A 27,647-nucleotide genomic window follows, 5' to 3' on the forward strand; every position below is an offset into this window, starting at 1 on the left:
CATTTACTGGGAAAGGAATCCCCACAATTCTCCCTTCTCTGCATCTTCCAAAGAGCTTTGCTTTTGGAGTATGGCTTCTGGGAGATGAAGGCATGCCAGAAATTCACTAGAGTTTGGGTACATCTAAGCTGTTGCTTCCAGGACTCGAAATTACAGCTTTGTAGGGTAGCATTATTAAAAAGAAAAATTGTATTTGATTATGAAACGAAAATGTGATTCCCCGAGCTGTGCTTTGAAGTGCCAGGTTCATCCCTGTCACCATGGTAACCAGGGTCCACGGCTGCCCCAAGGAAAAGAGCTTAACAGGCTCTGCCGGTGAAAAGGGGGATACCAGGCACCACCAGCCCCTTCTCCGCACCCATCCTGAAAGAGTAGGGTAGTGAGGTGATGCTTAGATAAAACCTGCTGCCTCACTTTGTGTTGCAACATGCTGCGCCCATCTTTGTCCTTACGTGTGTCCCTTGCCAGGGGAAAGGGGGAGGCGTTGCAGAAGCTACCAGCTACGCCTAATAGAGGGAGGAGGTCCTCAAGGCCCCAAAGCTTTGTGAAATTATAAATTAAGCCCTCGTATGAAAAAAATTAGATGCCACTGTTCTCTACATAAAAGGTCAGTGCTGCAGAAACGGATAGAGACACTGTTTCACGGGCCCCTACGGCTCCTTCTGAAAGAGCTTTCTGATCCCTCTCAAAGGATGGCTTACGTGCAAAAATGAAATAAATACAGCTTCAGGCTAACCTCTAGTCAGACTTGGGATTGTATAAGATGCTGTAGAAGTGAAGCACAGAAGTCCCACAGGTGGCTCTGCATACAAATATGGTGCCAGGTAAACAGATGACCACCTGCTTACACATCCTGCTTCCAGATAATGCTGAAAAAAATATCCTGAGCTTACGTTACTGGATGCTTTCTAAATGACGAACATGCAGCTTATAAATATTTATATGCATTTTAATTAATTAAACAAACTAGCACAGCATATCTTGCCATACAATAATGACAATGCTACCTGGAAATTCCAGTATATTATATACATTTGTATACAAAAGACTGGTTCCTGTCTGGTATTGTTAAACCCTGAAAAGTGTAGATATATATTGTTTAGATAAGTCACATATAATTAAAAAATCAATCCCATCTTTACTACTCTCCAGGACTTTCAGATCAGTCCATTGACTGGTACTACTGTGGTAGGAAACTACAAGGAAAACAGAATCAGGTGAACCAAGTGTATGCTGCTACTAGGGACTGAAACTAAAATTAATGAGGACTTACTCTTGAAATGTTCCACTGAGAAGCAATTTAAATTCACAATGACTACTCTGAAAACAGTAATGTCCATGAATTTATAACCAATTATGAAAGAGTTGACCTTAAAAGATTCAGAAGTATCAAGTGAAGAAAGTGCTGAATCCATTTGCCTCACTAACTGCGAAACCTTGGACATGTGCAGATGAACAGAGCCAAAGCAGGAACAATGCTGAGGAGACAATGTTCCAGCAACACTCTGCCCTGCTGTCCACAGGTCACATTGAAAGAGCAGACTAGCACCTTCAATGCATTTCTACTACATCTGCCACTAAGACGTACTACCTGGGCATGTACTTTGTAGGCACTTTACTATGTTTCAAAATACTGCAAGGATAGCATTCGGTTAAAGGGAAAGAAGGTATTCAGTGCATCTTATAATCTACAGGTTGTACAGCTTTTGATTTGCAAGTTATTATCCTCATGCAAGAGACAGCTGTTTATGTAGAGATAACTAAGCTAGCTTTAAGGGAGCTGGCTCAGTGACGCAACCGTGTCCCCAGGACACAAAAAGCTATGGGTGAATGCAGATGGCAACTGTGACAGGGCATTTTACACAGGGCTGTAAGTTGAAGTTACACTGTCAGCTTCTAGTTCCGTTGTTTTAACTGAGACAGGACACAAGATAAAAATGTGGGCTAAGGCTTTTGAAATGGCATCTCTCAAAGCAAAGTGCAAACTCCAAGGGCAGAGGAACACGGCCCTTTCCTGTGTTGCAGCAGCACTGTCCAAGAGAGAGGAGACTCCTCCTGGTTGCAGCACATCCTTAAGTTCAGGCAGAGCTGTGCATGCCTCTGGAACCATCAACTCCAAAACATACAGAACAAATGATGTTGTTGGGTTTACACAATGGAAATATATCCCATGGATAAATTACAGCCTACTCATTAGTCTGTTGGACACCTGAAAATTCATGAGACAACCTTTTTTCTCCCCTTGCCTTACCTTCAAACCAAATGAGAACAAATCTTTAAAAGCAATCAGAATACCGTATTTTGGGATACTGTGGTTTTTTGATCTTTGAAGTTCCCTCTGAGGTCATCATTTCAAAATTGTCACCAACTGCACAAAGGCTAGAGCCTTACCGTGAAAAAATCCTAATCTGTGCCAGAACTCGGGTTTTAGAAAGCTACAGGATCTCCTAATATACAAATTGTGGAGAATACTAAGTGCTTGTTTCAAAATACTAGGTCTCATCCCGTAACAGCTGCATCATTGAAATTTTGGGGAAATTAGGATAAATACTTAATGCAATTTTCTTTTATTTTCAAATCTGATTAATCTTCTGTGTCTTGGAAAAAATCAGTTTTTAGAATGAGACTTTCTTGAGCCACTGGATGCAGTTCTTTCAGTAGCCAATATGGAAATAGAGGTCTAAAGACTCACACATTTTTTCATTGCATGAGTACTTAAAGATCTTGAAAAGGATACGTAAAAAAAAGTTGTAGAAATACATAATATGCATGCTGTAAAGTATCAGACTGACACAATGAAATCTAAACCATTATTTCTCCCTGATTTTATTCTCCCTGATTTCTCCCTGGAAAGGGGTATTGGTTGAGAATGGTCCCCTAACATTCTGATCCACCTGATCACAACCATTTAGCAACAACTCGTTCGATGGACTGTTACCATTTCTTAAGGTCACTGTGATTACTTCTTGCATCCAATGGGCCTGTTGTTAGACCTGTTGCAGCATTATTTCCTGAGAACATATAAAGGCAGCCTGCCTTTTGGTAATGAGGTAATTTATTAACTCTTTTTTTTTTGGGGGGGTGGGGGGTGGGGGGGGGAGTGTTAGTGTTTGGCCACATTACAAATTAAAAAACTTTCAAGTTTTAGTCTGAACAAACAGCCCGCTTTCAAAAACATGTGTTTTTAAAAATAAATTCTCACTTGATGTTAGTTATAAAATTTCAACTATGCAAAACACTGCATTAAGAAATTATCTGGTTTTGACAATGACTCCTACACGGCTTGTTAGCTCAGAATTAAACTGAAAAGAAAATTACTATAAAAGCAATGTTTGGTAACAAATATACAAAATACCTCATCTTTATGTGCCTTTCCACCAGGTAACATTTAAGAAGTTTAGTAGAGAAAGTACATTATAATGATCGTTATCATTTATATATGCACACAACAGGGTTTATGGGGAAAAATATTACTCTCAAATGTCTGAAGTTCCATTTTGCTATATTTATTGAAAATAACATTCTGTGAATAACTTCTGCTAATTTAAGCAACTATAAAATTGTAAGTGAGAATTTACTGGTAGTGTAGGAGTTGCAGAGTTATTGCAGACCTGTGCAATTACACTGAAGGAAGCAAGGACAGCTTAACTCTCCTCCACCACAAAACTGCAAACTCTCAACCCAAACTATACTCACACTAGCTCAAAATACAGAAATTCCCAAGATGAACAATTATCTTGGATCAAATGCAGTGCTAATAACATTGAGGACAGAATCAAAAGACGAAGGCAATGAGGAGGAACAGAAATAGCATTTCCTTCATCCTTTCAAAAAAACTAAACCCACACAGATTAAAGTTTATACAGTGCTAAAACTAGTCTTCAGTAGCACCCATCACTTATTGTTTGCCATTCAGAATGGCAAAAGGTGAGAAAATACACAGAACCCCCTCCAAGAAAACAAATGGTTAATTCTTCCTTTGGAGTTAGGTCCCAGTTTTTCCAAACCCACACAGATGAACGTTTATACAGTGCTAAAACTAGTATTTAATAGCACCCATCGGTTATTAGTATTCCAGATTCTTACTGTCATGACTGCCAGCCTTCAGTATTTTGCTTCCTGTAAAATTTGGTACTTTCTCAAATAAAGTGAAAAAGTAAATATAAGTACCCCGAAAGAATCGAAGATGCTTTCTTTCACATGAATTCTGTTCTTCCATCTAGAGAAATTTTTTGCAACTTCTTCAATTATACAATACTTCCCTGACATGATTCAGTGTCTATAGGAGTCCACTGGGCTAGCTGGGAAACAACACAGGATGCACTGGTGTATAACACCCATGGCAGAGAACTTCCCTTCTCTTCAAAATCTTCCCATCTGAAGAGCATCTACTCTCAGAAAGTTACATGGGTCAAAACTCTTGAGGTTATCCTGAACTCCTTAGCACTAATAGGTGTCCAAGCAGCTGGAGGTCTGGGAGTATGAGGGAAAGGCAAATATCTTCTTCCAAACCAACTGGGTATCACCCAGCTGCACATCGCAGCAGGCTGCAAGTACTGTCTCAGCCATTACCCTAATTATGCAGTTGCTCCCAAATCTGCTTATCCAAATGTATCTGAAAGGTCTTATGTCAGCACTCTAACCTAGGCCACCTGATTTTCCACTGAAACATCAAAGCAGTGGTGCTTATCCACGCTAGTCTACCAGCTGCGATGTGAGGCAACAGCCTTTAGCTGACTGAAAGCTTTGACATCTTCCGGTACACCAACCATTTGCAAAACAAACATGTTACCTAAGCCTTAAACCCTGTGTAAGAAGTCACAAGCCTGTTTATAGGCTTGTTTACTGCATTTGACATCTATAAACACAGCCGTAATGGCACTACAACAACATGCAGCTAATGCAATGACAACTCTATGAAAAAAAACACATCGGTGTTCACAGCTCTGGGTTGATTGCCATTTACTAGTGAGTTCAGATCAGGACCTGTAATGACATTAAAAACCTTTTGCATTGTGTCATTGCCTCTCTTTCCACGTATCCCTATATCACTAATATTTCAAAGAAACTTTCAAGCAGGAAGAAGAGGTGGCAGTCCTGCAGACTACAGGACAAAACACACCTACAAGAAAGATGACTGTTAACATCTGTTGCCATTTTCTGAACCTTTGGCTTTACTTTTTCACATTTTTTCTTTTTATACAGAAGTCTTGATGCCTTCAAACCTTAAATTCTAATCAATTTTTCTCTTCTGAAAGACATAAGAGACTTTTTGTTATTTCCATTATTCAAGTAAATATTCACACAAAACTGTGATGGGGAAACCAGATGTAATAAAGAGTCTCCATGATTAAAGTTAGATGATCTTTTCATACCTGGTATTACAGTGGTTCATAAAAAGTAAAGATGAATCAGTTTTTAATTGCACAAAGCTTACTCTGACAGAAGGCAGCCAGGCTGTATGAAAAGTAGCACTGGGTTGTGCAGCATGCAGAACTAAAAGGTTATCAGTTGGAAAGTGGATTTGTGGCCCCCTCGGCTGCATGTTTTGTGGGTAGTGGAGCATTTAGTTGTTTTTATCCAGAGGATGAAATTAGCTGTTCTGTATTGGACATGCCTTGGGCTGTTGCTTTCCCAGCTAGATTCTCCAGGAAAATACAACTGTATCAAAGGAAAAAAAGAATATATCTAACAAAGCTTCAAATCCACATGGAACTCAAACGAAGCCAACTATAACATGCAAATATTGTATTATTATTTATGTAATGGGTTGCTGGCAAAGAAGATTACTGTACTGGTATTTATGCTTTAAATCTAGTTTTAGGGTTTTCAGTCAGTTGTGATCTGATTAAAATGTGACTGATTTGGAGGAGAAAATCACCTTAAACTGAAGGAGTGCCAAGAACTCTTGCAGATGAAGTGGCAAAAATATCTATACCGAGGCACCGAGCTTTGCCTAACAATGAGCAAAACCAAATTTACATTTTAAAATAGGAGCAAAAAATTGAATTAAACAAGCACTGACATGAAAACAATGTGCTCTAGTTTTCAGAGACACAGGCTAAGACACACCTCTATGTACCTCATTTAAATTGTCCCTTTGGCAAAATGTGACTTGTGATTTGAAACACACGGGCCACTCCATAGCGTAAGCTCCCATTTACAAGTGGGTATTCCTGATCATCCACAGCAAAAATGGCCTTTCTTCTCTTCAAGGAAGTGAAAAATGGCTTTACTCAGTGACTGACTCGATATGACCTCAATGAGTTACGTGCTTCAGCTTCTTATTCCTTAAAAAACAGGCAATGTTATCATAGAATAACAGGCAATGTTATAATAGAATCATAGAATTGTTTAGGTTGAAAAGACCTTTAAGATCATGAAGTCCAACTGTTAACCTAGCACTGCCAAGTCCACCACTACACGTCTTGAGATTGACACCCACCTCACTACAGCCTCCTTTCAGGCAGTTGTAGAGAGCGATAAGGTCTCCCCTCAGCCTCCTTTTCTCCAGGCTAAACAACCTTATCTATCAGCTTTCTTAGAGACAGCTGGCCAGAATTTTCAAACTTGGTTAGAAGAAGTCACCCTGACATACTCAGACAGCACCAACACAGGAGACCACTTTCAGATGGCTTGAGCACCTCTCATAAATCAGATCTACTGTCATATTTTAAGTATCCATGTTTGAAAAGAAACGTACACCTGGGGAAACATATTAGCCAATCAATGCAATGACAATATCTCCAGATAAGACCTCCTCTTGCCTGACCCTGGTGTAATAACAAGACTAGTCAGTATTACATGAAAACACAGTGCAATCCTGTATGATCATGTCTGCTACTTACAGAATATCCCAAAAGTCAGATTAAATACAAAACTGTTTGCGTACCTCAAGCATTCAAGAAATGGAAAATGGAGGATAATAATGTGTTTCTGAACCAAACATTAAACAACTTGGTACTACATTAAACTTCGTAAGAAAACTATAAAAGCATTTTTTGATCACTAGAACACTTTAGAAGGTAAATGTTTATCTAACAGTTTTTTCAGTAGGACAAAATGCTGAAAAGGAAAAGCAAGAAATAAAAATGTAATTTGATCTAAAGGCACATATAACACTAACTTGTTTTCACCGCGCAATAAATATAAATCTTAGAAAATCTATAGTATTAAAGGTCAACTGTCTTTGTTATCTCACTGATCATTTAGGGGTAAATACACCTACCATCACGCCACTGAGAAAGGAGAAGGGACCTAATAATCTTTCAGTTTTGTAGACCCAGGTAGGTTTTACTCAGTGTAACTGCTAGAAAGAAATGTTCGATTCTGTGCTGGCAAACTTGCACCAGGGCTAATATATTTCCATTCAGCTACATGCGATATTCTCCATGGAAAATAATTCCACCTTCTTTTACCTACAAAGACAAGTGCAAAGCCCTACAGTTGGGATGGTAACACCAGACCAGGATACAGCCTAGGGTTAGAAAGCAGCTTTGCAGAAAATAAGGAAGGAGAGAATTGATCTTGTTGCCATCTTCAGCTGCCTCATGGGCGAATGGATGTAGAGAAGACACAGCTAGACTCTGCTCTGAGAGATGCACAGCAAAAGGACTAGGGGCAACAGACATGACTTGCAACAAGGGAAATTCCAAAGTAGATAGCATGGAAAAAAAAAAAAAAAATCACAATGAGGGTGGTGAAACACTGGGGCAAGTGCCCAAAGAGACATTGGAGAATGTCTCATCCTTGGAGACCTTAAAAACTCAGCTTGACAAGGCCCTGAGCAACCTAATTTAACTTCCAATTTAGATCCAATTAAGCTGAACCTGCTCTGAGCAAGGGTTTGACCAGACGACCTCCAGAGGTCCCTCCCAACCTGAAATATTCCAAGATTCCTACTTTATACATGAAGACACCAAGTGACACTCTGTTCATCTCATTGCTCTATGTAGTCATTATTGCCTTGTTTTCATAAATAGATAAACGTGCAAAGCAGTATTCTCTGAAATGCAGGGAATGCAATTTTAACTTTGTATTTCTTCCAGTTTCAGTATTTCACTGAGATTCATGTTTGAGGCTTTTTTCTAAGGCTGTTGCAATTTCAAAAACAATCCTCTCAGATTCAATCAGAGCTGGCTCCTTCCTGGGCACTTTTTATAGTTGACTGTAGCTTTAAGCATCTGGCCCTGAATATTTAAGAAAAAATCTCATGCTCTGGTTTGCTAAAAGATTCTCAGTGGCCACTGATTGCCTATAGAGATGAAGACTACTCTTCAGGTCCTGCCTCTCTACGCAAAGAAGTGCAGAAAGCCAGTGGAGAAGAGACATTAGATGAGTTAGTCCTTGCTTACCAGAAAGCATCTTGATCAGCTCAAGCTTCATTAACTGGGAAAGGGCATAGAAAGCACCCTTTCAAGCTGCTATTAATATGGCTACATACTGGGTAAAAGAACTTACTGCCTATAGCATGTGATTGCTTTCCTCCCTGAAATGCTCTCCTCATTTGCTTGTGGACCTTTCCGCAGGGGCCCCCCAGGGCTGGAGAAACCCTGCCGTAAGAAAGCGTGGAGATAAAAGAGGGGCGATGCAGGGTTTAGTGGCAGAAAGACAGCTTGTCGTTAAAGGAGCTGCCCTAGGTCTGACAGGAGAATGAAATACAGAGACATGGCAAGGGAAATCAGAAATGAAAAGAAAAAGAGTCTGGAAAACAGATATGCAGAACAAGGAAAACACGATGGAAAAAGAACTGGACTATTAGGAAAACAGAAAAAGAAAAAAAACAGCAACAAGGAAAACAGCAAAAGAAAGAAAGCATATAATACAAAAAAAAGAAGAAAGGGTAACGGTTGATACAGAAAATGTTTAGTTCTTTAGTGATAAAAGTAAATTATTTTTGATGAAATCAATGATTTTTCATTGTAAATGTCAGCTTAAATTGGACTTGAATTGTATTCCCTTGCTACATGAATCTGAGCGATTCGTGCCAATGAAAAGAGAAGCAAACTCAAATGTGGATCTCTGTGAGCAAAATAAGTGGCTTCTTGCTTGCCTTCTTTCAGAAGGCACAATCCCAGACCTGCTGCAAACATTGCTTTGCACACTCTAGAAAGGCCATCCCCTGTGCTGGTTAGCAATGGGAACCCCAGATGCTGCCACAACACAAGACTACCACGTAACTCTGCATAAATTGTGTGCCTTTTTGTGAGACAGGCAGAGCAAGAACGTAAATAGCATTACAAATCATGTCCGAAATGCACTGTCAGATCTGCGTGGAGTGATTTACAGATCAATCTCCCTGTGATATATATTACCTCGGGTCACTGATACTAAGTCTTCAACTTCAGTTGTAGCAAATACAGTCCTCTCCCTTTCTTACCATGCAGTTAAAAACTAACCAACCAACCAACATCACTGAAATGAGGGAACTGGTATTACCTTCTACTTAACAGAAAAATATCAATGCAGACCTTGTTATTTAACCTTCCTTCCTTCCCAAAATCAAACGACTCCTGCCTCAAACTATTGCACTGGTTTTACCCTTGACAGTTCTTATAAGGCCTGTCTACTTTTTTCTAAGCATAAAGATATTATTTCTCAAAGTAGTGTTTACTGAGCAAATGAACAAATCAAAATGAGATTAAGCCTAAATATAAGCAAAGCAAGGACCAAATTTCAGAGACCATTTACTATCTTAAATTTTTTTTGTATTTGTATTGTTAACACAGAGGCATTTTTTTAAAAAACAGTTCACACTTTTTAAACTCAAAATGTCCCAGTTTGCTTCAATTATCTTCTACATTCAGCTACTCTCTTGAGACCTGGGAAATAAAACAACTCCATATGCATCTGAGAGCAGACCTTCAGTTGAAATCAGTGGGGCTATGCCAGTACAGACAAACAGAGGAGTGGTTCAACCACTCTTAATACAAACTATTAAAAGAAAAGCTTTATTTCAAGTCTCTTCTTCTTCTGCTTCATCGAATGCAGTGAATAAAGATGACAATTTGAGGATTTTCAGTTTACATAAAAGCAATACCTACTGCAAAATTTTTCAACGATTTGTTAGATGTATTGGCTCTAAGCTCCCAGTAGAATCATACACAAAAAAATCTTATTTTCATTCATTTACAGCAAAATGTATTTATGCCCACTAACAAAAAAATACTTTATTAAACATTCATAGGTATTGCAGGTATTTATTAAATCAGTTTCATCACCAGAAGATATTTTTTATATAATATCAATTTTCTATGTTTATTGAGTGTTTGTAAAGCCTTTTTCAAGAAACAGTAAAATACCTGAAATGTTTTACTGCATAGCAATACACTAACTAAATTTCATTCTCACTCAGCTCATTGACTTAACAATGTTTACTTAGTGAACCTGAATTCAAGACATGTTTCACTGCATTGAACCATCTTACACTGATCTTGACTTTTGGCAAGTGTAAAAAGTACCATTAATATTTAAGAAACTTTAATTACAATTGCTGATTGAAAACCCAGTGACAGCAACAGCCAAATTCAAACAATTTTTTTTGAAGAAGCCAAATATTCCTCATTCTGTAGCCCTACAAGAATTAGCTTTTTATACAGGCAGGTACTCCGTCATTAAAACCAAATATCCTTCTCCCATAGCATTGCCACCATGCCTGTGCTACTGCAGGTGGGTAACAAGTATAAGAGACTTCTGCTCAGTGTTTTGCAAAGACCTTTCTCACATGTTTGGTCCAATACTCTAGTAACAGAAGATTTCAGCTTGGATTTCATTCCTGTCTTTAACCTTGGATGAGGGAAGATTACAGCTGAGATTAGGGCGAGTTAGGTTCAGAGCTGGGTTATCCCTTCCTTTTCAGACAGGGCTCCTTGTGCACAAGGGTCTATTCCCACCACGATGAAATAAACAGGAATGGTTTGAAAATCACTTCTAAGGTTAAAACAAGTCTTTTCACCTTGGCTAGTATCTTAAAAATTTCAAGAGGGATGTGAGCAAAACAGTAAGAGAGTAGTAAACAGAGGCTTTCCAGGGAGGTTGAACTCAAGGAATTTCGGGGAAATGCAAGTGTAAAGTAGTAGCTCTGGAAATTGTATTTTTTCTTATTTTCCTTCAAAGGCTATGTTCTTAAACTCCAGTTAGTTTCAGATGCCTGACAGGGAAAAATAAACAGCTCATCCCCCTGTGCCCATTGGTATTTTTTTCCAAATTTAGAGCTAATGGAGGATTTCATTAATACGAAATTTTCAGAACACCAAATTTGAATCATCTCTGCAGGCAGACATAGTGAAAGGAATTTTGCCCAAACTTGCCCAAATCTTCTCCTTGGAAAGATAGTATACTGAAAAACATGACCACAGAGAATGTACTGGGAATGTACTGTACTGAGACAATGTACTGGGTCTGGCTGGGATGGAGTTAACTTTCCTCATCACAGTCTGTATGGTGCTGTGTTTTGGATTTGTAACCAAAAATGGTGTTGATAACACAGGGATGTTTTAGCTATTGCTGAGCACTGCTTGCACAGCATCAAGGCTTTCTCTGTTTTTAACACTGCCTCCCAGTGAGTAGACTGGGGGGTGGGCAAGATGTTGGGAGGGGGCACAACCGTGACAGCTGACCCCAACTGACCAAAGGGATATTCCATGCCATATGAGACCTAGCTCAGCAATAAAAGCTGGGAGTTTCGAATTTCCAAAGTAACTGTAGCTTGGAGACTGGCTGGGCATTGGGCTGTCTGTGGGAGGTGGTGAGTGACTGCTTTGCATCACTTTTTAAAAAATAAATAAATCTTTCCTTCACTTATTAAACCATCTTTATCTTAGCCCACAAGTTTTCTTACTTTTGCTCTTCTGATTCTCTTCCCCATTCTGCTGGTGGGGAGAGTGAATGAGCAGCTCAGTGGGTGCTTAGTTGCTGGCCAGGGTCAACCACCCCATCCCTCTCCCCCAAAAAGTATACAGAGAGGGGAAAAAAGAGCAGCAATGAAAACTGTTTGAAATCTTAGAAAACAAAACAACCCCCCCCCCCAAAACAACTTATACCATTGGCCATTTATATTCAGGTTGGTCATCTAAAATCGAAAACTTATTTCTTCTTCTCTGTTTAACAAAACCTCTTTACGTTGCTCTAGTCAATTAATTACTACATGGTAATTCACATGCCACCTCTCCTTCTAGCTGAACCTTTAAGTCTTTTCAGGTATTAAATAGGAGTGCTCTGTCTCAAGTTAACAGCTGAAAAAGCTGAAACAGAAAATAAACAAGCCTGGGGGTAACAAGGATCTCACACTCCGCTTTGCAGATAAAGGTAATGTTTGGGGTAACTCATACTTTCCTCAGTGTTTTTTTTTTTCCCCTCCTCACTCTGCTGTTTTTACACCAAGGTAAGATAGGGTCATACCAGGTTTAGTAACCTAAAAAAAGTAACCTACACTTACTGGCACTTCTTCACACATTTCTTTTTGTTATACCTATCCTTCCTCCTTCCCCCCCCCCCCCCCCCCCCCCCGATTTTTCACACAATATTTCAGGCAGCTTAAGATTAAATGATTTGAATGACAGACTTGAAAGGTAAAGCACTCCGGTTACCACTACTTTTTTTTTTCTCTATAGCAACAGAGGATGAATGAAAAGGGAATAAATGACACAGTAGTCCTTTCATACCCCCTTCTTTTTCCGAGAGCATTCTTTTTTTATTCCCCTTGCTTTCAATTCAACCCATTCACAAAGGATTAGCATAACACATCTTTTTATGCTTGTAAGGGTTACAGCTGTAATCGCTTCACCTCATCACTTAGAAATCCTGTCTCCAGAGCAGTAATTCGATTACTCATGACAATCCAACTTTTGCCTAACCAAATAGAAATTCATTATAATGCTGTGCTGGTGCATCAGTTTACTATGAGTGGATGGGAAAATAAAACCCAGCAACATGAATAGTTGGTGTGAAAGGAAGAAAGCAACTGTCGCCTAACAAAAGGCTACCAACAAAAGATAGGATGACTAGCAAAAATTCTGAGTCCCATGGGCAGGGAAGCCTCCAAACTAGTAATGATCTGTAGCTTTTAAAAGTCTTGAGTTTCAAATGGGCATGGCAAGTCTATAAATTGATGAAAGCATCCATTTGCTTCCATCTGCCTAGTCTTTAGAAGGTACTGAGCAAGTGTATGTAAAAACCTGAGACAGAGCTTTTACACAGGCTGAGGAATCAACACCATCTTCTGTTGGTGGAAAATACCTGTATATGCACACATGCTAGTCCTTATAATGGCTTCTCTTGCTCTCTGCTTCTGAAATCCAAAAAAGTACATGAAGCAATCTGACTGCATACTGCTTCAGAGTAAAACTAGTACCATCCTTAGCAACTGACAGTGGATAAGGATATAAGAAAAAAAATGAGGACAACTGACATCTCCAAATGACTTCCAGTTGTCCATATGCCCACAAGCATAAATCTAAGAAAAGCTCATGCTGATTGTGGCACAGAAGGACAGCACTTGGGGCGGAAGCACAGATGCCAGGATCATGCCTTCTATTTAGAAGTAGAGCATTTTATTTTATCTTATATTATTTCTGTAGAGTGATTTAAGATGCCCAGATATAATGGGATAAGTTCTCAAAGGCAACATTTGTTATGCCAAAGGTTTAGGAGCATTAGGATCCAGCTGACAAATCTTTAGCTGTTAGACTGGCTTAGGTCTGTTTTCAGCTTTCAGAGCCTATAACTACCTTCTTGATTTTTATTTTTACAAATTCCTAAGGATTTCAGCACAACATATGGGCGGAATTAAGGGCATTAAGGATTTATAAATTCATATCATCATTATAAAAACACACAAAGTCTGAAATATATTTGGGGTTAAATGCAACACATATACTACTCATGGTCAAATTAAATATTGATGTGGTCCTGTCTGCATTAAGAAGAAAAAGAGAAAACATCCTGTTTACAGTAGCCATGTGAAGAAAACATTCCAGACTTACTCATAAAGAAAGTAGTTCACTGCATTTACTTTAGTCTGATTTCTTTTTAAGCTGGAATTTCTTTTTACTTAAAGCCACTGCTCTTTTACATTCTTCTAGGCACTTAACCTTTATTGTGATGTACGTGTACTTTACAGTGACTGGAAATCAATAATAATTCTGATACCCAGTCCTTTTTGTCTTGAAAAAACTTAAAATATCCCTAAGACAGCATCTTTCTTCAATACTACTCATGGGAATTTACAAATAATCACATTGTTAGATGTGAGTGGAGAAACTGAGTACGTGGAATAAAAGCCAGACTTTAAAATGAAACAAAGTCGTCAAGAGCATAGAAAAAACAGTTGGTCCTTGTTATTTTGCAAGTTACTGTTCAACATATACACAGCTGCAATAACTATGCTCACTCTATACAGGCAAAGTATCTGTATTTTTTCCCTTTACTCTATAATTAAAAATCAGCGGAGAGCTATCCTCCAACCAAAATCTCACACTCTGATCCTAATGAGATGTCCAGTTCCAAGAGAGAAATCTACAGCTACACAGAGAAATGGGGCAAGATCTAGCATCCAGTCTTGAATCCATAACATATCCCAAGAAATGCAGCAAATAGTTCCGGTACAAGAACATACATTCTCTTTTGCTTCCTGACACTTGTTGATTTGCCATTGCTTGTTTGCTGAAAATGAAGTTAAAATATTAATTTTTATATCAGTGTGCTGTTAAAGAAATGAGATATTCCATTTGCAGAAAAGCAGCTCTGATACACTGTGCAGAGAGCACAGGCATGGCTAGGAAAGGCAATGCTGTATATCACAATGGAAACCAGACCTTATCACCTCTCTGGGCTGGCTGGTGGCAGGTGAGGCAGTACACCCTTGCTGTAGGCTCAGGCAGCAACTGTACCCAGGTGGCTGTTCCTCTTCTCCTCCAAGCTATAGGCATTAGTTCATACAAAAGTCTATCAGGTTCAGGTCCAACAGCTGGGTCAGCAGTCAACCATTAAATCTAGGGAGTCCCACATCCTCAAACTATACTCAAAACACAATGCAGCTATGCTGTCTCTGAAGAACGAGGGCTCTGCTGAGCTTTTCTAACCACAGACACAAGATGACTCAGGAGGCCTGCCATGAACAACTGAACAGGCCTTCCTGCAGTTGAGCTTCTGCAAGTCAACTCACTGTCCTCCAAACACTGCAGCGCTGTGTGCGTACGATCTATCAGGTTACATTACGATCTATTCAAGCACCACAGACCTCCTCCTCCAGCAAACCAAATTGTTTTACCTAAGTAATTGCTTGCATTCATCCAAAACAGTTCCTTGAATGGGTTACTCAAAAATAAAGTATAAAAGATTTGTACTTCCCAAAACGATTTGGAAAAACACTTTTAGCTGGTTCTGTTCCATAGATACAAAATTTCACTGTCTAAATTTCACCAATATTATTCAAAAAGGGACATTCAGCAAGTTATGATTTCTGTTGCTCGATTCTCTGCATGCACAAATTGATTTCACTTTCTGAGTCTGAGAAAAGTCTTCAGTTCAGTTTGAATTCAATCTATATTAGTAAAGCCATTTGATGTAGCTAAGTAACATCATGCTTCAGAGCTTATGCCCTGTAAGCAATATCTTTTTATACAAAGGCAACCAAATTACCAGCTTTCATATTCGGACAAGCATATAATGAGATTCAGTTTTGCCATCTCTCGGTCCCTAAGCTGCCAGCTACTTATGTAGAATAAGGGTTCTTCAATTCTGTTTGAAAGCAAAATACGAACTCAGTAGATTTACAAACAGGTGGTGACTGCTGCAAATAGCCACCATCCTTTCCCATCTTAGTGTGTGGCATGATCTAGGCTGAAACATGTAAGTGGTTGGTAACAGCAATGGCACATTCCACAGTTCACGTTACTGATCAAAAATCCAATCTAACTCTGCTGGTTAATATCTGATGGCTATTCATGCGGACTTGTGACGTATATTCCTCAATAGACAGAGTAATCTGAAAAATCAACCCTCCTATCTAATATTTATAACAGAATTTTCTGTAAATGTGCGAGTAGAAAAGGTAATGTATTATTACATACAGCAATTGTCATCTTTGATCACATTTGAGAGACAGAGAACAGAGGCTCCTTCTATATGTTTCACTGAGCAGAAGAAGCACCCAGTGCCCAGGTTTCACAGTCCAGTATCTTAAAAACCTTTACACCAGGGCAAGGAACGGTAACCCTTTCCATTAGGTGCACAAAAGGAAGTGCTATGAAAGATGAGCACATGGATGTAAATTCCCGTATAAACATTATGGCTCAGTGATTTCAAGCAGAATGGGAACTAGCTGACAACCTTTCTAAATTTTGGAATAATATCAGATACTAAGCCCTTCAGGATTAAATCTTTATGAACTATGAGAAGTGAGAAACACTAAAAAACTATGAGAAAATCTGTTTACATCTGCAGAAAATAATGACGGCATGTTGAATTACCAGTCCTTATCAAATTTGTTACAAAATTCTAGAGAATGCAGTACCATAATTTCAAAACAAGAATGATAATCTCAATTCAGCAAAATCTGAGGAATTAGAAACAGATCAAGGGTTAATCTGAGATTTGCTTGACTACGTATTGTAATGGGTCAACAAAACCAGCAGACCATTCAGATAATCTGGATGGTGTTAGTGTACATAAAAATGAAGGTTCACATTAAAAAATGCCTGTATTTGTGCAAATCAACTGCCTTCCATATGTTGAGGCAATTTGAATAGCAGTTACAGTAATTGTAGAATTCTTCCCTCTCTCATACGGAAAAAGAGTCATCCTTTCACTATTATGAAAAACATGGATATAATAGCAAAAACTCCTTCAACAGTTCCAGCAAATAGTCAACAGTTTGGTTTTCCTGTCATTATCTAACAATAACATGTACAATCATAAACTGTTTTAAAAATATAACTTCATAGCATAGAACCGTAGAACGGTTTGGGTTGGAAGGGACCTTTACAGGCCATCTAGTCCAAGGCCCCTGCCATGAGCAGGGACATCTTCAACTGGATCAGGTTGCTCAGAGCCCCGTCCAGCCTGACCTTGAATGTTTCCAGGGATGGGGCATCTACCACCTCTCTGGGCAACCTGTTCCAGTGTTTACAAAACATATGATCTACATCTTCCATAAGCAGCCCTTTGACATGGCAAAGTCAGAAATACAGTTGCACGAGGGATGGAAAGAGTGATTATGATGCCTGTTTTCCATCAATACGTAAGGACTTGGTTTTATTGTCCCAGAAAGAGGTCCATTTTCATGATACTGTGAAGTCTACAGAAATAATCTCTTTCACTACCATATTCACTTATACCATACAGTGCCATTCTGATTTTATTTGCGTGTTATGATGGTGTAAGTACCTATTCTTTGCCAGAGCAGAAAATCTTCAGATGTAATTTCCCACACTGTGAAACTGATGACATGTAACTGAGGATTTGCCTTAAACTTGCCATTAACCACCTCATTATGCGGCCTCTGAGCTTTCCTCTGCATTTCAACTGCCCATAGAAACTGGCTTTGGGCGATCTGTTGTCCAACATGAGAACTAGGTCTGGTATAACTGGACGTCCTGTTAATCTTGCCGCAGTGCTGACAATGTGATAGCAATTTAGGAGTGCAGCATTCAGGGTAACATCCTACAGCTTTATGGCAGCAAGGGCATGAAAGCAGTGCATTGGAAATGGTTTGGATGCTCAATGTGGAGACCATAAATGGTCCAAGTTTTGTACCATACAAAGAGTGGCAACAACTAATGCACAATAGATGTTTCCTTTTGTGGGAAGCCAGATGTCTCTTATTTCAGACATGCTGCTTTAATGTCCTAAATACTATATTGGCTTTTGCTATTCCCTGCATGACTTTGCTATTAACTGTGGTGTTTTGAAAGAAGTATGCTGCTGAAGTAGCATTGCTGTTCTCGCATATTTCACTAGTGTATTGTCAGCGTAGACTATTGCCTCAGGATATTTTCCACCACAGCAAGGTTAGAGCAGGACCTCTTTTTCCTCTATGCTAATGGCCTGGCCAAACCACTTGGCAGAGAGGCTAAAACAGTCAATAATATGTAGTCTGCTTACATATGTGTGAATAACCAATACTCAATCATCAGCAAAGAGCAAGCAACACAAGTCAGCAGATATGGGACCTCTGATTTAATGTTCAGGTTAAATATTCTGGCATCTATATGGTATTGAATGTGGTTACCTTTCCTGTTGACTCAACAAAGCAAATGTTAATCAGAAGTGGCAGAGGATGCAATCTGTTTTGTGACCTTTTGGACAATAAAGGGTTCTGGAAGGCCATCCTGATCAAGAACCTTTATCACCACGTCACTGTGAAGCATGAAGAATATTCAAAGTCCTTTCCAGGCTGCTGAATTTGCACAAAAGCCTCCACACACTTCCAAAGTCGACAGCACTGAAAACCACACACAGGGTCATAATTCTGTTGCATTTACCTGGCTACAAAAATCACTTTAACAGTGCCTGTAACTGCCTCCTGCTCTGACAGACAGATGTGCAGTAACCACATGATTTCTAGAAAGATCGTCCCTCCTGCAAGGTCCACCTGCATACCCTTCTGGTCAGGATCTTTCCAGAAATAGTGTGGTTAGCACACAACTTCCCATCAGAGCAGAAAGCAGTTTGCGCTCCTGAAGTTCAGAGCCATTGTCTCCTTACACAGCTGACAAAGCATCAATCTCTGTATTCGAGTAATTTGGCAGCAGTGCCAATCAACCATACTGACTTGCTCTGCAACACATTTGACAGTGTTTAGGAAGTGCTACTATGCTTGGCAATGCTGCTCCTTGTTTCTAGATGACTAGCTGTAGAACTTCACTTAGCACTCTGTCAGAGATGACAAGCAAATAGTTTAATAAACCCTTGTAATGTTCATGACAATGAGGTGGAACTTCTTTTCATTTAGTTAAAAGTGTTTGATTAGATACAGAGAAACACAGTGACGCTGATTTTAGGGCCATAAATGGTTTTCATAACAATCAATAAGCACATTTCAGATTTAGATGTTGCTGAAGTTTTTCTGCGTTCTTTGGGCATCATTCTTTTCTGAGACGAAGTTCTGCTTGCACTTCCTGTCCAGGTGCACAGTAAGCAGCTTTGTTGCTCAAAAATATTTTGACTCCTATTCAAAATATCTCTGTTAGGTAGCTGTTAATACAAGGACAGATAATTGCAAAGATTATCAATTCTGCACTAAGATGTTGCATACTGATATAACATTTTATGTTTGTTTTTTGTAGCTGGACTGAAGCAGTTTTGACCTTGAGGTTCCATTTCTTCTAGCAGTTTCAAACATGACCTCGAGACCTTTTGGCTGCACCTGAAGACAGTGAAGACTACCTCCCCTTGCCTTTCACTACTACATCTCTCCAGCACGTACTGTCATTTCTACCCTGCTTTCAGAACTGCTCGTGCAATTGTTCTAACTTAGGAAACATTTAAAATTATTTTGACTGACTATATTAAGATAGTTAATTTTGGCTAATCTCAGTGAGATCAGTCATTTGTAACAGCAATAGCAATGAGCTGCTGACAGGCACTTTTTCCACCAGATCTGTAGCCACCAGCCATACATACTCTCTAAGAATTTGATTTTCTATCTGTGTTGGCTTATGTGTGATCTATCGAAATCAACTCCTCATTATTAATGATCATATCATCAATCTGCCACATACCTGATTTTTACTTCACCAGTGCTAACTTGTAGCATAGTAAGGAAGCTGCCAGTATTTCAATATTGAATGCATCCATGGTGTCTTCCGTAATAACAGCACATCAGAGCTATGGGACAGTGTTGACCAGCTAGGGCTCAGAGCTTACTATCACTGCTGGAGTGCCATTCAAGTTTTCGTTACCACTTCCAAAACAATCTAGGGCTTTCCTACAAACTTCCAAATCCAATAAATGTGTGTATATTAAAAAATTCCACCATTTCCTGGAACTAGTTTCAAACACGACTGATTTTGACCTCATCCAGTTTAAACTGTAGTTTCTGCACCAGCACTAAGAATGGTGTTAAGATACCTGTACGTAGGGATATTTCTAGCATCAGCAATTGTTTGCTTTATTGGGTATAGAATTCCACTTACATGTCAATGATGTGTATGGCAAAACCTACTCTGGGCTGTCAGTGTCGACAGGCCCACTCGTGGAGAAAGCTTCGTTCTGGCTGAAGACTACTGACTGGATGTAAACACAATTAATTCCTAGAGACCCCTTTCTCCTCCTTTCTTTGAAAAGGTGAAACACTGCTGCCCCTCAATAGGGCTGCTCTAAAGCTCTGCTGCTGCACAGATAAGTCAAACTCCTGTCGCTCCTGGGCCAAACATGCACATGAGATGCCTGTGATAGACTGTTAGAGGCAGCAATTTCTGCCTGTTCCACCTCACATGTTCTTCAGACCCAGGCATTGCAAGGGGCCATTTTATCCAATGGTATAGTTAATCACAATATAAAATGAAAGTGGGGACATGCTGTCCAGGTGAAATGGGGCTAAAGAGTCCAGTCCTATCAGGTGATGACAGAGTTTATCTTCTCTAAACACTTATAAAATCACTTATGTCCAAAAATCACCTTAAATATGACACAAAGAAGGTAGTAAAGACATAAGAAAAAGTAAGAAATGATGAAAGAAGAGAAAAAAAGGGGAGCTAAAATAAAAAAAAACATTGCAGTATTAGCAAATGGCCATTTCAAATGGTCATTTTAATTGCATATCTATTAGCAGGGGAATCAAGGATTTTCTATTGCAGTTAAAAGTCTAATGGGTTTTGTAAAAACAGTAAATTTCTACCTTTATGTCTCCATATTTTTTAACAATGGATGCAGAACAGTCAATGCCCACACTCTGATTAATGAAATAATATTTATAATGGCTGAAGAGACCTAAGAAACCAGGCACCTAGTAAAAGAGCATAGATGCTAAGCTGCTGATCTTTCACCTAGAGCAGGTAATGTATCAACATTCATTCTCTAATATTTAAATATAAACTAGAATACTCTATCTGAATTTTTACATTTAAAATTCTTATTCTTTAGGAAATCCTGAAGGTTCCCAAGATTTCAATATGCTTACAGCATCTGCACAAAGTAACTCATTAAGTGTCCAGGCCAAAAGAAATACCTAAACATTTCAAAACCAAGGAAAGCTAATATTTATTATATCTTTGGACTAAAATTTTCTTCATTCTAATGGTTGATTTTTTAAAACACATTGAAATCTATCACTAGTGTTTCCTCTTACAAACTTACTGATTTTAAAAAAAGCTAACTTTCAAAACCAAGCTAAATTTAACAAAAGAATGTTTGCATGTAATACACTTATCCACTACGAAATGTATTTAAAAATAAAGTTCTCTAGTAAAGCCATTAAATTTACTAATTGTATTTACTAGATTTACTCATCCATGAAACTTTTCTGACCAAGAACAGTCAACTACTCTTTCAAAACATAGTAATAAACCCATATTCCTGAAGACTGAGGACAGGGGCCGGAAACTGGAAAATACTTCTGATCATAATTATTCTCAAATACAGTTAAAATAAATGGTTCAGCTCAGGCAATGTTATAAGCATAAAAAACATTAGGTAATTCAGAGTTTTTTGCTGTTACCCTCAGAAAGAACCCTTATTTCTTAGACATGTCAAGTGACAAGCAGAAAAGGGTACTTCTCTTTGGTGCTTTATAATAAAGAACGGGAAACACATTCTCTGAAAATTGTTGTCCCATGCATATCAATCAGGTAGCTTCACCTAATAAATGCTGCTGTTACATTAAATTCCTTTTTACTAAAATAAAATTTTGGTAATTGAATTCCATGATTTTGTTACTCTCTGCACATATATGAAAATACCCACATTATAGGTTTTGCATCTGGAAATCTGAGGTGTCCCTCAGTTAACTGCTTTTTTTATAACCATCATCAACTATTCCATCAAAGGATCATTCAATTTTTTATTTACAACGAAAGGTATCACTTATCAGAATTGGCAGATGTGGTTGCTTGGTGAGCTACTGCAATTTCACATACAAAAGCGGAAGATATACCATGCTACTATTCTGTTTCCATCTTTAAAAAGCTCAGCAAGTCAGTTAAAATCTCCTCTTTGTGAGATAAAAGATATTATGCAAAACACCACTAAAGTTTGAACATACTAATAGCTTTTCCCTATGAATGAGTGAAAAGAAAGATGTGACTTAGGCAACATCTGCATCCTTCTCTGAATTTATATTGCCACTTAGGTCTCCAGTGCCTATTATGATGGTACAGCTAAAAGTCATTGTAGGAGCATTGATCCAAACATAAAAACAACAGTGAAAGAAGCTTCGTTTCATATACATTTAGCATCTGACATCTTCCCTCATTTCTGCATTAATCAGTAACAGACATATCTGAGCATCCTGCTACAGGAGGTGATTTGACTTTCGCAAATTTCCCTAAGAGCAGAAACATCATCAGGAACAATTTCAAGGAAATAATTATGGTCTAGACAGATTTATGACTTCTAAAGACCTAATCCAAAGCACATTAATGTCAGTGGAAGGACTCCCATTGACATCAAAGGCCTTTGGATCAATCCCCAACTGCTGTGGGAATTAATTCAGAGTAATAATGATGGTGGACTAAATGCACACTTGCAGTTGAAATGCTACCACCCAGACCTTTTTATTCCTCAAATCAGATTAAAAAGTCATTTTCTGCTATTTCACAATTACTTCCAGATGCGCATCATCTCAAATGGCATTTTCATCCATCTGTATGAACCAAACACGCATAGAGATAGAGGAGTTCCACACTGCCTGAACTAATAATACAAATGAAAACCACAAGGGAAAATAATTTTGGAGGTGATGAAGTTCATGTTTTAAACACGAAGTGAGAAACCTTGGACTCCATTTATTCTTTCTAACTACTTTGGGATAGAGCTGCCAGGCCCACCACTTCTTTATTTACTGCCACAGAAGATTTCTTCTAATTACATTTTTAATATTTTTCTCTAGTCCCCTAAAACAAAACAAAAGAATACATGTAAATCAGCGTTAGCCTCAAACTTGGCAGCCTAAAAACTGTCAGAAATGTCAAATTCATATACTCTCTGCTTAATAACAGCTCTGCTGTCCCTTCTGTCCTCTTAAACGTCTATTTACATGCTAAATAATTTGAAGCATCACTCTTCTCTGACCATGTTAATCTAGTTTAATTCCCTTAGCAGTCGATAACATTTTAGATTGTAAAATGAAATGCCAACGTTGTGTGCTAGTGGAAACTCATTCAAATTTTTACACAAACTCAACCCCAAGATGTGACTGATCAGTCATCAACACTGTGTGTTACTCTGAAGTGCATGCTATGGGAATCAGGCATGTTTTATTCACTCCTCTAGCAATACTTTGGTTAGGCAGGTGCAGTTATCACATATTCATTGTGATATGAGCATGTAATGGACTGGTTGAACTCTGCCTTACCAAATTAGTTTTAGTAAGTTTGAGAACTTTCTGTAGGAAATTATATGTGACACTTTTTTTTGTCAAATAATGCACATTTCCTAGCATAACTCCATCTTTCAGTTCCTAATGAATATCTGACCTATTACCTAAGTCTCTGTACCCTTCTCTGCACTTCAGAAAACAAGATTTTTTTTTCTCCTTCTTCAGTTACTATACGTGTGGGAAACCAGATTATTAGTGACTGGGTAATGCTACTACCCAGATTCAAAAAATAACAAGGCAATGAACAATTAACTGTTTTGGGTTTTTTTGAAACTAATTGATGCTGATCACTGGTTACTAAAAGCATCTGAATGGGAAGGGAATTCAGGTTGACAGAGGAAGGCAGTATTGGCTAAAAGTATCCAAAGAATTAAAATGGTTCAGTTCATACATTTTCTGGGCTATCCTTGTAATGGAAACAGTGCTTTAGGTATGTCCTATCCACCACCTGTGTCACAAGGAGTTATTTTTAACCTGGTTTCCTCAGGAATCAAAGCTTATGTGAACAGACTGTGTACGTGTGCAACTTTCATACCCTCTTGCCACATCTAATAACTTGGGACTCTCTTGGCCACTTCAGTCCAATCTGCAGAAGGGCAAAAGTCACAAAGTCATTAAATTCTTACAAGCTTTGTGGAAATAGGTGTCCAGATAAAGGGGGAATCCTGTTATTACCCTAAATCAGGGCCATCAAAGAATCACTCTGGCATTCATCCTTCAGCTGCAAGTATACAGGAACTGCTCAGGAGACTACTTTTTAATCTGGTGCTGTTCCAATGTTTTCTTCCATGAAAAATTAACTCAGTGTATTTTAATACACCAGACACTACTAAGCCTCTCAGCTTACTCTAAAAACATTTCTGCAAGAGACACCAAAAGCAGCAACATACTTTAGTCATGATTTGACACCATCTTTTAGATGAGTTCACACTTCAGCGCATTTTGTTATCACAAGCGCACGAGAACATTGCACCTGGAATATACGGACTGAAAAAGTATGAGCGCTTCAATTTAAATTTGCGGACTTTCATTAGTTTGACACCAATAAGCAAACTATTCCATCAGTTCTCAAAGGTAGAAGGCAACCCATGGGAATGATACGTGCAAAACCCTTTATGCATTAAAATACATGTAAATATGTTAATAGGGAACTGCCCAAGCAAAAAAAAAAAAAATTAGTCAGGAAATAACACATTTAAGTAAGTTAAATTATCAAGATTATAATTTCAGGGATATGAACTTCGGCACCAAACCATGACATTACTACCATATTTTTTCCATCTTTACATCTTAGCAGCGTGAATATACACAGTAGATAACACCAGGCTCTTGAATGAGGTAAAAAAGAGAACGTACCTTTGCTGGCAATACTGAACTTCACTACCAGGGAAATTTTGTCTCACCTTTACATGTACCTTTAATGTCATTCCTCTCCCCCTCTTCCACCCCAGCTCTTCATGATTTTAATGCCTTTTCAACATGTTCAAGGCAAAATTCTGTTTGGCCAGCTGTAGGCTACTTCAAGTCACAGGAGGTGACACAGAACTACACGCTACTTTTATAACTGAATACATAGTTCAGACAATTTGCTGGATTTTAAAAGGGTACATTAGCTTTACTGGGGTGCATTAGGTAAGGTGAGACAGTCCTCTTTCCCCTATGAATATATTACAAATGTAACCAGACAAGTCCTAGGTCAATGATTCAAAGCAAACTTACACACTACGAAAAAATCAGCATAACCAGATGAACATATACGTAAAACAATATATTACGTATACTTTTCTTCAAGGACGACAAATTGTGGTATTATTTTTACAATGAAAACATGGGAAAAAAATTCAGTATCAGCTTTTTAACTGTTTAGAATACCAGTATAACCATTTGAGAGGTATGAATGTACGTGACTCTGAAGCGATGATTCCTTATTAAACGCACTCCTTCAGAGCAAGAGAAAGCATTTGATCCTAATGTTGCCTTCCCTCACGTTTCACATCTATCAATTAAAATAAAGTCAGAGAAAACATTTTTGTTTTTAGTTCCACACCCAAGGAGTATAGTACAGGCAATGCAGTTTCTTCATGAAAACATGTCTTTAGCCAGAGCAGCAAAGCCAAGATTTATAGCACAATTGGAAGAAACGTGCCACTCATTTCCCCTTTCCTTCAGACTACAGCCATTGGGGTGCAGGTGACTGTTATGGCAGAAGAAGGCATACAAGCAACCACCAGGACTATTGCTCCCGTCAACATTGCTTTGACACCAGTGGACTGAATACGGTTAAGTAAAAAGTAATTTCCTCGTAAGCCAGGTGAACTCCTTCCCCATTTTGTTACTACTATCCAGAAAATTTATGATAAGAGAGACCACTGCTCTCCTCTTCCTCATTCCATATTTCTGCAGTATTTTAGGATATTTCTGAGCCTTTCAAGACTCTCCCTCAACTCAAATCCCAGCAATACACGCTTGTGGTACATAAATATTTGTTTATGCAAATATATTTTAATTCAAACATTAATCTTGCCAGGTAAACATAAGAAAGATAATGCTGATGTACTTTTCACAGAAGACAGCCCACGGTTTTAATTTCCTGTTTTTATTAGCTTACCTCACTTGACGAAAATATTAACGCATCTTGAGAAGTACATTTTATTTTCTGGTTTCTCAAGAAAACGCTTTGTTGCTACCACCTCATTAGAGGCATCAGCTTTTAATTGGAACAAGTTTTAAACTGAAAGGAGTGATGGAAAAAATGGTGCTGATGTGCCACTACAGTACTTTAAATGCTTGCTTGCTCATATCTAAAGTTGTTTTTATGCTGAGTATCAATATGCAATTAGAAAGAGACAATGTAAGTAGTGCTGGGCCTCTGCAGAGTACTCTTTCAGCATTTGTAAGCTCCTTTCTTGTTTATGCTGCTGGAGTCTATCAAACAACTCTCATGTTGACACAATCAAGCAACCAAAATGAATGGCTATAAATACAGTCAAAGCAAAAGATAACAATAAGCAGAACAACTGAGTCCTCATTTGAAGATGAAACAGCATTTCTGAGTGAGCAGTATGTGATTAACCCACCGTATGTGGGGTCAGTATGATTTATTCTCACAGCTATGCAGCCAGTCTTAGCCCTGGGCCTCACTTGCTATCAAAGACATGAGCCTTCCTCAGATCAACCCTCCCCTATGTCTAGCTAACACTCTGAGCTCTTACTTAGGAAAATTAACTATCGTGTCCTTTGTTTAAATTATTTCCACCCCTGCTTGGAAATAACTGTTAGCATAACAGACGGTTTACCAAGTGTGCTTTCTAGTCCTCAGTTCATCTATCTGCTGCCTGCAATGCTCCAGAAGCCTAAAAACAGATCTTGAAAACCACAGACAGGGAAAACAAAGGAGTACTTATTTTGTCTAAATTCCGAGTATTACTAGAACAGTACTCTCTTGGCCCAATACCAAAGAATAAGTGGAGCCCATTACATTTTAAGACAATCAAGTGGTTCAAAATAGAGGGACAGTACTGTCTTTGGTTCAAACATTTAACAGAAACTCCACATTTCATTAAAAAAAGCTACTTTGCTTGGGAGGGATGAACCTCTTACCTTTTGTAGCTATTCGAACACACTGAGTTTTGGTTTCCTGTTGAGGAGGGAAAAGAAAACAGTCAGATCAGGTTGGTTTTTTTTGCCCTCCCCATTCCATAAATTAATCCGAGATCTGCTGATCAGCTGGGGCAAGCCAGCAAGGTGGCTCAGGGCTCTGGACTTAGCAGGAGAGAAGAGGCTGAGTGATTTTGCTTTTACAAAAGCTGGATGAAATCTAGACATTGATCTGTACTATCCAGGATAACGGTGGGGAGAAAAGGTGCAGGACAGCCTAGATGTAGCCAAATGTCAGATTATTCAAATCAAATGGAAATCATGCCATAAAAATACCAAGAGAGGGTGCAGTGGAAGAAAAGGGGAGGACTGGTGCTCCTGTTTATTTCATGGCACAGAAATCCTGAGCCAGCGTTGACCTCCAACAGCACCATGCAGCAAAGAAGGTAGATTTGGTCAGCACTGAGTCCAAACTAACTTGTTGTGCTGCATTCTGATGGTCTTGAATAGATGC

The 27,647-nt window shown here is 38.7% G+C and overlaps 1 protein-coding gene across 4 annotated transcripts in view; it reads right to left on the reverse strand.

The window, feature by feature from the left end:
* Nucleotides 1-27,647, reverse strand: part of PTPRK (protein tyrosine phosphatase receptor type K) — a 417,933-nt gene that overhangs the window by 44,065 nt on the left and 346,221 nt on the right. For all 4 annotated transcript variants that reach the window (XM_075498722.1, XM_075498720.1, XM_075498719.1 and 1 more), the window contains exon 13: nucleotides 27,137-27,173. In XM_075498722.1, the coding sequence (XP_075354837.1) occupies nucleotides 27,137-27,173 (37 nt within the window). The remainder of the gene's footprint in view (nucleotides 1-27,136; nucleotides 27,174-27,647) is intronic.

The sequence above is a fragment of the Mycteria americana genome, chromosome 3 (genome assembly GCF_035582795.1).
Source record: "Mycteria americana isolate JAX WOST 10 ecotype Jacksonville Zoo and Gardens chromosome 3, USCA_MyAme_1.0, whole genome shotgun sequence".
Classification (NCBI taxonomy): domain Eukaryota; kingdom Metazoa; phylum Chordata; class Aves; order Ciconiiformes; family Ciconiidae; genus Mycteria; species Mycteria americana.